The sequence below is a fragment of the Hypomesus transpacificus genome, chromosome 9, assembly GCF_021917145.1.
Source record: "Hypomesus transpacificus isolate Combined female chromosome 9, fHypTra1, whole genome shotgun sequence".
Lineage (NCBI taxonomy): Eukaryota > Metazoa > Chordata > Actinopteri > Osmeriformes > Osmeridae > Hypomesus > Hypomesus transpacificus.
Window position 1 is genome coordinate 22625429 of NC_061068.1, and position 13277 is coordinate 22638705.

Consider the following 13277-nt stretch of genomic DNA (forward strand, 5'->3'; position numbering starts at 1 on the left):
CGAACGATAAGCATTCCTTTGAACCAGTTTTAAAGTAAAGAATGTCCACAAAAATAATGAGTAAAATAATGAGTAAGAGAAAACAATTCTAAAGATAGACCCATCACTTTATTAATCACAAACATCATGTCAAAAGCTTAGAAAGAAAGAAAAAAACGATCTGAGATGACTGCGCTAAAGCTGAAAGGGGTGGATCTGACAGACTGTATTATCATCATGCCAGCACCTAATTTACATGGTGTACGTATTGTGGCAAAGATGCTCAGCCTAGCCATTCTGATCCTCCTGTGTTGGTGGGGAGGTCTGCAGAGGAGCATCCCCATTACACCTGGCCTGGGGCCCCACCTCCTGTAGAGCCGGGCTGGGCTGGGAGGGCTCAGGTGTGATGGCGCTTGAACCCAGTGTGTCTGGAGCCGGGAGGCTGGCAGAGGCCTCTGTGCCAGAGGGGACACCCTCAGGATCCTGGGCTGGAGGAGCAGCAGTGCTGCCTGGGCCAGATGAAGGCCCGGCAGCAGGACTGGAGGCCCCTGAGTCACTCTGCTCCGGTGCTCTGAGCCTCTTCATGAGGGTTGTGACACGTACGGCTTTCTGTGAAGAGGAGAGATGTATTGGCATAAACACCACCGCTGTTATCAGAAGCAGTGGGTGAATACTGTGTAGAACATATGCACAATATGTTTGTTGGAATGAAGCGAGTACCTTCCACTTGGCTTTAGCAAAGTTCTTTTCTATTTGGGCACACACTCCATCCTTAATGTTTTTGTCTGATGCAGCATTCCCAGAAATCCTGAGACCAAAAGAAAAACAGATAAACAAACATGAAATGTAAAAAAGAAGGCGTAACAGACTTCCAATAACATTTGCAAGCCTTATGGAACTGTAAGATGCCATCTACATTGAGTGAATGAAAAACTTTCTTCAGTAACAGTACACTGAAATCTTTACCATTCATGGTTGATAGCCTCCTGTGCTGTTAGCCGTTGGTCTTGGTCCACTTCCATTAGACATGCCACGAGGCTCTTAGCTGAACAGCAAAATAATCAATACAATTCTGATACAATACATACTGTAATAACAATACACGCAAAAACATTTGTTCCAGTAATATTTGACATGAATAGTTCATGTGAAACGTGCCATGCCAATGCCAACCATATACCTGAGTCTGATATATCATCCCAATACGGGGAATCAAACTCAAAGTCCCCTGACAGAATCTTGCGGAAAAGGTTCTTGTCGTGGTTGTCATAATCGTCGTCATCGGTTTCCTCGTAGAAAGGAGGGTTTCCAGACAGACTGCAGGGCATAGACACACAACAATCAACAAGTAGGTTCAAACACCTCTTTATTAGACTTCTAGGAGGGTTTGCTGTTTTATACATGGCAGTCATTGCCATTCACCCACTTGCTTAATGTTGATATTCTTAGTATCATCCGAAATAATTATAAAGACACACTTACAGAATGTACATGATGACCCCAATGGCCCAACAGTCCACAGGTCTTCCATATCTCTGCCTTCCAACCACTTCCGGAGCTGAGAAAATATTACCAAGAATATGTGGTGTCATATCTGGAGTATTGTGCTCTCCTGAGGACAGTTGACTCAGGTTTCCTTCCCCACAATCGTACGCCAGCTCTTACCCAGGTACTCTGGGGTTCCACACGGATCTTTGATGAGTCCATTTTCCAGCTTGGCCAAGTGGAAGTCACTTATCACAATCTTGGAGTGTTTCAAACGATTGAAGTACACCAAATTCTCCAGCTAATTGAGGCAAAAACAAATTATGCATTGAAACGTGTACTAAGGTCTTATTTTAAATTCATCAGTTACTCAGTTGCTTGAGAAAAACCTGCTAAGATGCACAACATGTACCATACTCATGGCCGTTTCAACATCCATTTCTGCGGACACCTGTGATGTAATGCCACTATCTACCACAAGAGGGAAGGAGTGTAGCAGTTTACCTTGAGGTTCCTGTGGACTATTCTCAGGGAGTGCAGGTAAGCCACAGCTTCTAGAACCTGTCTGACCACATTGCTGGTATCCCTCTCAGAGTAGTAGCCTTGGTCTAAGATCCAGTCGAACACCTCTCTGCCTGTAGCTCTGGGGTAAATATTCACATAAAAAAAAAAATCATACATGACTGGGAACAGAGACACAACGAGCCTCAGAGAGTCTAGCGAGGCATTCAAATCAAATGTATGAATTCAAAAGATTAAATTATTTAAAACTCTTAAGTTTTAAAATGGATGATTCATTTTCAGAAATAGGCTTCACACGGTGGTTCAGAGCAGAATCAGTTCAGTTCCGAATCAATCAGTAGGCGCAGACATGCAATTGGTTCATCAATGAGGCAGAACCATGCTGAGGGGAGAAATGAGCGCGGATGAAAAGTCCCAATTTGATTCCATTGACTCACAGCTCCAGGAAGAGGAAATACTCTTTTCTTGTCTCAAACACATCAACCAGCTGGAGGATGTTATGATGTTTTACCCTGTGAAAGGAAGAAACAGAGAGAGACAAAGAGAGAGAAGGAACAAGGGTGGGGATCAGGAGGAGAAGGGGCTTGGTGCTGTGTGTTCCCCTATTGATGAAACAGTATTCAGATCTGACAAGAATCGATCTTTTTTTTCAATAGGATGAAACTCCTGAGTTTGGTTTTTACCATATCACCAAATCTGTCAAGTAATAATGACACATTCACACTTGTCTTTGAAGGGCTCATGACTACACCACCTTGCTGTATTCTCTATTTGATCTCATCTATCAAAATGTAATTATTGTGTCAATTCATTCAATCCACAGGTAGAGTTAGAGTGTTCAAATTATACTCTGGATAATAGTAGGGGTGCACTAGTATATTAAGAAAGATACTACTACCGTTTTCCATAAAAAAATTGCAAATTAAAACATTTCGATAAAGGGGCAGCGCTGTAACACATGATGCGAGTTGTGTGTTGAACTTACATCTTTAAGATCACAATCTCGTTCTTCGCTGCTTTCCTTACTTTTCTCCCGTCCTTTTTCAGGAACTTTTTACACGTGAACATTTTCAACGTGTTCTTGTCCTTCGCCCTAAAAATCTCACAGAACTCCTCCCTGAGAGAGGCAAGTTATCAGGACGTAGTTGGATCATTTCTCATACTTTGGAACTGTGGCCTATTCAGGGGGATACTTACGATTTGACCACCTGTCCGAGGTCATATTTGTCAGTAACCTCTGAAGGGTTGTTGTAATCCTTCTTCTCCCCAAGTGTCAAACAGCCAAATGGCATGGTGGCTTTCCCCCACTGGACAGGGATGTCACTTCACCAGACAACCTGTCACACGACAATCAATCACTGTCAGTCACGGCACTCTTTGCGTTCTCAAAAATGCAGTCAATACACAGGCAGGTGTTTACACCCCTGACTCATTTAAAGAAACAAAAAATAGATGTGGAATTTGAATACTCCCCGACCACCATTAGACCATCATTGTTCCATGGGTACTCTGAGAGAAAGCTCCTGTCATCAAGAATCATTCCAGGAATGGTCCCGAAAACATTTTGGTAAATTGCTGCTAACACTGAAAGAGAGCATCCGTTTATGCCTGGATTTTTCATTCTACACAATAAAGAATGTACCCAGTGGCTACTTTGGATCTACAGTAGTAATATTTAACATTACTCAGTGGGATCTGGCAAGAACACTTTTTCTATAGGACCTTGAGCGTCGCTGCATTAATTAGCATTTCACTGGCCACAGTGTGTCTGCTCCATTCTGCCATAAGTGAACTCTCCCAGAATCTGCAAGGTCTCCTTTCACCTCCACAGCAGTGAGTCATCTCGGTATGTACTGAAGCTACCACTTTTGTCTGCTTGCTCTCTTGTAAAACGGTGTTAACCATGACAGCACTGTTATAGAACTCTACAAGGCCTCACTGTGGCAAGAGCGTTGCAAGAGCAACAACATTTAGCTGTAAGGAATAGCCACAAACACGTCATTGTAACATGTTCAGATTAGCTGTAAGTCAGTCATATTCAACACGTATGAAAATGGATCTCTGATCATCTTTGGCCTCAGTCCTCTGTCCTGGTAAAGATTTAGGTGAACTGACAGCAGGTGAATCGTTGTACTGATGAAGGTTGGAAACAAAAAAGTAGGAACTGATCTATACTGAGAAATAGAGAGAAGCTATTGGGAGAGATAGGCTTGCATTAAATAGTATGGTGAATGGACTCCCCACAGGCAAAGCATTCAGTTATGTCTCAGATTAATCCTAATAATGAAAGTGACGGAAGCTGCAAAAGCTAACCAGATAAGGCACAAATTAACAAAGTGCATTATGATCACATTAACTCCTCAGACTTTGCCAAAGCCTGTTTTTCTGCAAGACCGTTAAAAAAACATTACATTTCCAGAGGAGCCCATTTCCCAGAATAGCACTTAGGCACAGACATCCGACTGAAGCATCACGTAAATGCTGGACTACTGCACCAGCCAAAAATATTTGTGTAATAATGCTACAGAAGCTAAACCATTAGTTATGTAAAATATCTGTAAAATAAGTCTATTTTTTATGGTTCATCACATAAGCTTTTAACTCTCCTGGCTGTGGTTGGTCTTACAACACCACTGTGTTTGTCAGCCCCGCATACGGAAGAGAAACTACTTCTACACAACCTTTAGACGCCCTGTAATGAGCCAGGAGTGGGAAATAATGAATCCTGCACACACACACACCTACACACACACACACACACAGACAGGGGGAGAGGGCAGAAGAAGATGGCAGAGCTCTTGTTTCAGGTCTTGAATCAATCATCAGCACGAGCTACGATACTCTGGGATGAGGTCACAGGGGAGGGAGGAAGAGGAAGGGATGAGGTCACAGGGGAGGCAGGAAGAGGAAGGGATGAGGTCATAGGGGAGGCAGGAAGAGGAAGGGATGAGGTCATAGGGGAGGGAGGAAGAGGAAGGGATGAGGTCACAGGGGAGGGAGGAAGAGGAAGGGATGAGGACACAGGGGAGGGAGGAAGAGGAAGGGATGAGGTCACAGGGGAGGCAGGAAGAGGAAGGGATGAGGTCACAGGGGAGGCAGGAAGAGGAAGGGATGAGGTCACAGGGGAGGGAGGAAGAGGAAGGGATGAGGTGACAGGGGAGGCAGGAAGAGGAAGGGATGATGTCACAGTGGGCCTCATTACACCCTGATGGTCTACCAAGAGATTAACCCCCACGGTGGTGTAGGGCACATACAATCAGGCCCAAAACAGTTCACTCGCAAGTAGAAAAAAACAAACACGGGTCGTTTGTTCTTCTCTCCGAATGACTGCATCTGTTCCGATGTTGCATCACCCTACCCCATTCAGGGGTTATGAACTCACCTGTCATCTGTCATCTGTCTCAGAGAGGGAGGAGTGCTCATCCAAAAAGGCACACCCAGTGGCAGGATCGAGACAGCGCGAGAAGAAGCTGAAAATCAAATGGCCCGGATCCCCAAAATACCTATACTTGTACTTACTTCGAGATGAAGGCCATGCCAAAGTGCATCAAAGCCTTTACCAAAGATCGCCATCCATCTAAAAAGATTGGTTTGATCTATAATTGTGTCCTTGCAGCCCGCCCTCTCCATTCTTTTGCTATTCCTGCACTGGCGAAACCTCATTTGGCCCGTCCCCTCAGTCCATTGCATCGCAGCTCCTGCAGACAGTTTAAACGCCTCTCTATAGAATGTGTGTCAGCGTGGCGCTTGACAGATCCCTCTTAAGCAATGTTCCCTCAGGGCTGTGAGTCTCAGTGATCCAGTCACCAGCACAGAGACTCAGCCCAGCCCCCAAGAAGCCACATTCACCTCGACATGGACGAATGCCTTTGCCTCACTCAAGACAGCTTTGAGCCACACGTATGTAAATATCATCCAAGGTGTTAGTCAAACCACAGACTGACATTCAATTGGGTTGATTTCGGGGTAGTCCTGTTTATCCAGGAGTCCGTTATGAACGGTTGTTCATATCTTGTTTTTTGAGTAGGTCAAAGTATTTCCTATAGTCATCATAACCACCATAACCGTCATGTATTCATCAAATGTGCAATGTTTAGATTTGACTGTGGAAGCATCCAGAACCTCTGGTTTAGTGGCAATACCTTGGCAGACAGGCAGCAGTGCAGCAGCACCTTTGTGTTTGTAATCCCCTGTCAGCTAGGAAAGCATTGATCTTGAATTCATATTCCGTATTCAAGGTGGTTGTATAACAGAGATAAAGAAAAAGGTTTACTGGGTTTTCATAAGCTGCTTGTGCGTTTTCTGTGCATTTTTTGTACCTTTCCTCCACATCATATGTGCATCTCTAAAATTAAACGGTTTCATCAGTTGCCATACAATGCAAATACTGAGGGCCACTTATAGTAATATGGTACCTCGGATGACCAACTGAAATCAATAACAATCAAGCAACAAACTGCAGCTATTACTGTGGTTCAATTTTTTTTACTTTGAGCTTGTTTTTTCATCAATATCTGCTAAAACACCCCTCCCTTAGATAGAGATGGGTCTGCATTGCGCAGTGATCTCGACATGGCTGACACAAACACTACCCTGAATCCAGACCTCCTCCGTGACCTCCACTGCAGAAGACCGGGTCTAGCTGCGAGGAGCCGGCAGCGCCATGCCTGGCTCAGGCCTTGGCCCAGATCAAGCCTGCTGTTCTTCCATCGTGTCCGTAATGAGATTTGAAGAACACTGCATTCGTGATTCTTCCCTCACACATTCGTCGATCCTCACAGAGAATGCTGCATGGCCAGGCAAACCAGGAGGGTCGGCCTGATGATGATGTTGGGTTGGGGGTGTGGGGGGGGGAGCGGTAGGGGGGGGTTGGGGTGCTGGCTGGTTCCCACAGGGCTCCGGGGGTATCATCTTCCTCTCTGAGCTGAATGCTGGAGGGATGGCTCCCCCAACCCTTTTCTCCACTGTCCCGCCAGATAAACATCTACGTTTCGAACGGAATTCGTTTTTTCAGGACTGCAAAGTCTTTACTCAGCTAAGTATGGCAGGACGGGGCGCAGACACATCACAGGCAGACACAGAGCATCGACGTGCAGACGAGGGGCCGGAGACAAGGGAATAGGGAGAGAGAAAGCGAGGGAGAGAGCGAGAGCAAAAGAGATAAAGAGAGCGAGGAAGTGTTTACAAAACCACCAACCCATCACATCACTTACCTCTCTGTAAGCTCAGGCTCCAGAACAGCCGAGCTCAGCAGAGCCCTCGATCCATGTCACTGGGATAATAACAGGGAATTGTACTTTGAAGCCCACTGTAGAGTATAACTTGCCACTCTCTGTGGAACCAATCCCAGCCCTCCTGCTCTCTGTGTGTGTTTCACCTTGTAGTCACACTGCAGATCCCCTGTGCTCTCTAGCCTCTCTCTGCTCTCTGCATCTTAGCCCCTGCTCTGGGCGACAGCAGCTTTCATGACTGCATGTTTCAGTGTTGCTGTTGGTCTGGATCTGTTGTGTGGAGCCTTCTCAGTAAGAGGTTGTCTGCCACAGCTTGGGTGCAACCTTATTCGAACCTATGATTTGTCCTGATGGATAGGAATTTCAGTGCAAGTCATCGCCAACGTCGACTCACTGACTATGAGCGCACACACAAGCATGCACGCTCATGGACATGCAAGCACACACACACGCGCAAACAGACCCCAAAACATACCGGAAAAAAACATGTTGGGCAAAATAATATTATAAAGTTTCATTATAATGACATGCAACCCTAGAGACTCCAGAATTCCATTACGGGTTGCTATGCTGCTCTTGATCAAACACTGAGGGTTAGTGCACAGGTCATTTCCAGAATGGTTTCAGGCCTGAACAAGAGAAAAGAGAAACAACACTGCTTATTAGCCAATTTTCCGAGCAACCATCCACTTTGTTTTGGTATCTGAGGAAAAATAAGGTTGAAGAAAACAACAGTCAAACATAATACTCCAAACTGAAACTACTTTGCATAATGCAATGCAGTTTGTAATGTATTGTATAGTCAGAGCCAAAGGACTGATCCCCCACAAGTTGAATGATTTTATTTCTCTTACAAACTGTGGAATATTGAAGTCGATCCATTAACAACTTTTGGTTTTACACAGTATCGATTTATCATTCGATTCTGAATATTTCTTCATCAAGCACAGACAACATAGATTCAACTGATGAATGCCGAGTTTCGGTTCAGTATGTATTGGATTGAAACATAGTGCTGGACATTATATCGTTTTTATTTATTCTCACCATAAAGGAGTAATATCTAACGGTATTTATCATTTCACAGACAACACCACATGACCAGTGTCCACGATCTAAAACCATTTCTTACTCTCCCTTTGAGCTGCTAATTATTCTGTAACATAATGGCAGTATGATAATACGAATAAATGCTGCCTGATGCCAGGAAAACATCCACTCTCTCTCCCTAGAAAAACCAAGGAGATGATCGTAGGCTTCAGGAAGAGACACGATCACATCGATGGAGGACGGATTCTCCTGCTTCGAGTTCCTCAGTGTGTTTATCAATGACGACCTTTCCTGGTCTGGGCTATCGGACGTGCCAGTAAAAACTGCCCAGGAGACACTAAACGTCTTGACGAGTCTCAAGACGTTTGGCGTGTCTGCCCAAAACTCTACAGGTGCACCATTGAAAGCATTAAGAAGCAGCTTCTCTGCTGATCACAAGGCCTATCAGAGGGTGGTGAAGACAACGGAGCACATCATTGGCTGTCAGATCCACTCCATGGAAGACTTCTACCACACACTCTGTCTTAGGGAAGTAGGGAAAATCCTAATAGACTACAACCACGCAGCCTATGAATTCTTTGACACTGCTGCCGTCTGGTAGAGTTTACCGGAGCATCCGGAGACAAACTACCACATTCACAAACAGATTTTTCTCCCAGGCCATCAAGCCTCTCAAACAGCAACTTTCATCTCAGTGCCCAGATTGATCACATGATCACTTCAATGTATGCCCTAGTCACTTCCTATGTATATCCAATGTACATCGTCACAATTTCCAGTAATGTAGCCGGCATATCAGCGGGCACTCCAACACTTGTATTTTGGAATGTTAAATACTGTATTGTAATTGTTTATATTCCCCATGGTACTGGCTCTGAAACTGCTGCTAGTGTTGTTTTGCTATTTTTATTGCTAATTTTGCTATTCTAGTCCTTATTTGTGACTCATTTGAATCTTTGTAAGCCTACAATTTCTTGGGTCATTATTCAGAACTAACTTGTGTTGTTGTCCTGTCAACAAAATAATACATTTTAAAAACGTTCACACTTCCTTCGACTTTAATTTACGACACTGTTGGTATTATTACTATTGGTATCAAAATGTAATATTTGGCAAGTGTTCTCAATGTGAAGACAACAAGGTGACATTTTGAAATGAAGGACAGTGTCTGAGTAAAGAGCTGGTCTGAGGTGATAAGGTGGCCTGCCTGTGGGCTGTGATGGGTCCACCAAGAGAACCACAGTGATAATGAACCTGGGAGTGAGCACAATGGCCTTTTCTGGGAATTCATAATCACAACTTTTAAGCCCAGAACATTGTCCTCACTGTCTGATACGACCAAATAGGGTCCCATTGTGCCGTGCCGTGCGGAAGAGAAATATTCCACTTTTTTCTCCTCACAGGCACCTCAAAATCACCAAAATATATGATTAAAGATTGCTCTCCTTTTCCGGGAGGGAACGTGCTTCGATTGAACATATTCAGATTTGGTCTGAGTATGGGTGATGGTGGCTTCTCTCACAAATGGAAATGCAAACGCTGTCCAAAAACAGTGCTTATCCTTGGTCTGGAGCTTTAGAGATGTTTCAGGGCAGATCAAGCCATGGAATAATGAGGATGCTTAATGGTCAGCCTGCAGGTCCTACAAGCTGTCAGTCCATGGCTGGGGCTACATGGTCTTACTTTCATCAAGCCATGATTAGTGTGAATGTGTCGAGGTCAAATAGCTGGAGGAACTTGAAGGTTCAAAACTGGGTCTAATGAGATACCTGAAATCCAATGTCTGAAAGCAGTCAGGTATCAAAAGTAACCGCATCTCTGGGTGGCCGGAATGTGTTGGGAAAAAATAGCAACAGCAACACTTGAGAGTAGAGGACTTCAACATTTCCTCTCTTTTAGATCAATTAGACTGTCTTATAAACCAAATACACATATGGGATGTGCTCAATCCTCTTTCTGGCTTGTTACTGTAACCTACTGACCACCTGCAGTGGCAGCTTTCTATCTTCTTTGACACCGTATTTGATCAATGTTACCTTGGCTAGGTACTATTTTGGGCCTCCGGGTCTGTGTTTAGAACCCAGGTCAGAATGTGGCAAGCAGCCAAAGTGTTGGGGCTGGCATCAGGCTGGTCTCTTCAAAGGGGAAGGCTTACCAGCCACTAGTGACAGAGGGCATATGGTCGTGCACAATGCCAAACAAGGACAATGACCAATAACTCCTCATGGATAAGAATGGGTTTGAAAACCAATATAAACGCACCGATGGATAAAAAGAATCCTTATTTTGTTGTTGTTGGTCTGAATAGAAATGGCTTACAATTGAATGAACATCCCCATCAAAAACAGCAGGGACACTGCACTGGATATGCTTCATATGCATTCAGTTTAACAACCAAACAACCAGTAAAACCTTCAAATGGTAAACGAACGGCAAATGCAGATTTACAGGCTCACCAACTGGTGAGTGACTGAAAATGTTTGATGTTGTTATTTTTTCTTCTTTCGACAGGAAGTGAAGTCTCCTCTACCTCGTCTCCTTACGACCAAGCTATTGGAAAGCTTTGAATCTCGGATCTTTTCTTTCTTCTTCACGCATCACAGCCTAATCTGACCATTCTGTTCTGATGTTGTTTGTTGCCTTGGTTACCAGGTCCTACATCAGCGTCATGGTACAGTGTGGCTCCTTCAGAACTCCAGCGACAGCATCACACACCAGAGTGCCATCGCTCGACCGTCGCTGCACGAGCACCACATTCAGTAGCTGACCAGCGTCATATTCTCAAATGGACTGCTTTAACAACTGCACCGACAAAAAGGGAAGGTTACACGACTGATGTCGCAATGTTGTTGGGTGGGGGTGTTTTGTCCCTCTTCCCAACATTCTTTACTCACTAGAGGTTTACAAAACACACACACGCATGCACACACGTCCATAGTCCAAAAGAAAACCTTGAAACGCACTGAAAACGAGACAGTAAAATGTACATTTGTAGAGATATAGACATGGACATGATTTCATTCAATGCAGCAAACTGAAGTCAATATGAGGACAAGGTTTCACAGTCACTGGCTTTCTCCAAACTGCTCTCTGACTCCGGCAACACACGCACCTAAATAATGCATTTTCCATAACCGATGGGAATGTGTTCTTGCTGACCCCGGCACTCTGGTTAGAGGCTTAGAGTAACAATGTTACCTGTCAGAGGTTACCACTTGGGTTCTAACAGTGAGAATCGAACTGAATGGACAGTATGGGACATGGCCCATTTTTAATTCCCTTAACTGTATTCTCACCGTAGTGTCCCTTAAGGGGGGATGAGGTTAGATCCCTGATAGTATCACTTCACCAAATGGCACACTCAAAGTCAGAGTATAGTTCCAGCCCACTCGTTGACCATGTATGCAGTCATGTCAAAAGAAAGGACTTGAACACAAAAATTATAATCGGCTAGTCCTTGTTAAACCATTCAGAAGAATGGTCCATAATTTTGCACAGAAAAAATGAAGCTCCTTCAGTTTCAATTAACATTTTTACATTTTCATAATGAATCTTAGACGGATTAAGAAACAACCCACGACTCAGGTGTCATGGAAACCAGTCCTTCAACACACAATACGTGTAGTGAGCGGACAAAAACATTATCTTCATTGGTACGCACTTCACTGTCCTTCACAACTAGGGATCTGTCAAGGACATACAGATAATATACATAAAATGATTCACTGACAGAAAAGCAGTATTGAATCATTTCTGAAAGCTAATTTGAGACATACATCATGACATACAGTAAATATCTTCACACAGATAGGCATACAGATGATTTAGCCTCATGACTTACCTGAACAATTACTGTCAAACCCACTACACCATTTGAAAAAGCAAGCACCCAAAAGGCAAGTCTCTTGGATAAGAAAGTTCTGATCTCTCACCTCTACCCCATACAGCTATAAATAACATAATACTATAATACAAACAACTTGAATCTCTTCCATAAGCTACTAATCAAAAACATTTTGGGCTACCTGTTAAATTCCACCTGTTAAGCTTCCGAGCTACAGTACACTGTCGAGCTGTGATAGTCAGTCTGAGACACATTCTCGCGCCTTAAAGAATTATCCTCAACTTCACCCAGAAAGTTTTGCTGTTTGACACCTGGAATCAGAAACTTAAATAGGATGTAATAAATATCAAGAGGTGAGAGGTGCAACCTGCGGTAGTCCTTTTCACAGGATATAGGGGGAAGTGAGGATCTCGTAAATCTGCAGATTACTCTGCCTGGAACACAGAGAAACTGTGAGACTGGAAATAGCCGGAGGAATGCTGCATCAGCTATCCCCTGCATTATCTTCTGCGATGTGCAAAGAATAAGTTATCTAACCAGGCACATATCGTAGGCTAATTGTTTTCGTCGTTTAAAGAATATTTATCCACAAAGTTTGACCCCTTTTGTGTGTAGGCTAAGCTGATTTATCAGTGTCGAAGACGTTTACGCTCACTTACCTTGTCAGAAGTCTGAAATGTTGGTCCAAATATTCTTTTCAGTTATTTTATATAGGCTACTCTTACTTTTGCGCGCAATTTCTAAAAAACAATAAGAAACGGGACAAATATATTTCTGTCTGTTTTCTTAAAATTCTCTATGAGATTTCAGAGATAGATCCTCACGCGTACTGTATCTAGCCCCATCAAATCCACATTGCCGGAAAAGCATTCAACCGGAGACGCTGGTGAAAGAATGGGATGCTGCAACCAGTACCAGTGACTGAAACAGGGAGAGAGAAAGAGGGAGAGCGAGCGGAAGAGAGAGAGAGAGATAGTAAGAGACAGAGAGAGGACAGTTATTAAAATCAGTCATTTAGCTTTACACCTGATAGATTGTATTTGCAGCCATGCACAGAAAGGGGATGCATAGTCCTCTGCTTTTCCAACTTTTTGAAACAAAACAAGTTCATAGACACAAAGGCCACCTCTATATACAACATTGTACAACAAATAAACCTGGAAACC

General features: G+C 43.8%; 1 protein-coding gene across 1 annotated transcript; it reads right to left on the reverse strand.

The window, feature by feature from the left end:
* Nucleotides 1-230: 230 nt before the first annotated feature.
* Nucleotides 231-12972, reverse strand: camkva (CaM kinase-like vesicle-associated a). Its single transcript, XM_047025626.1, has 12 exons — nt 12942-12972; nt 12771-12851; nt 3184-3323; nt 2972-3103; nt 2424-2498; nt 1969-2107; nt 1645-1765; nt 1462-1537; nt 1160-1296; nt 946-1024; nt 700-787; nt 231-588 (listed from the first exon to the last, which is right to left on the reverse strand). Exons 3-12 carry the CDS (start codon nt 3276-3278, stop codon nt 268-270), a joined length of 1263 nt encoding a protein of 420 aa, XP_046881582.1. The 5' UTR covers nt 3279-3323; nt 12771-12851; nt 12942-12972; the 3' UTR covers nt 231-267.
* Between the last annotated feature and the right edge of the window lie 305 nt (nt 12973-13277).

Excerpts from the sequence above, each read along its gene's own strand:
- camkva (XM_047025626.1), bottom strand. The coding sequence starts at position 3,278 with ATGCCATTTGGCTGTTTGACACTTGGGGAGAAGAAGGATTACAACAAC. Across the intron at positions 2,499-2,971 it reads GAGATTGTGATCTTAAAGAT|GGTAAAACATCATAACATCC; the intron begins GTAAGTTCAACA and ends TTCCTTTCACAG. Across the intron at positions 1,538-1,644 it reads TGGAACCCCAGAGTACCTGG|CTCCGGAAGTGGTTGGAAGG; the intron begins GTAAGAGCTGGC and ends ATATTTTCTCAG.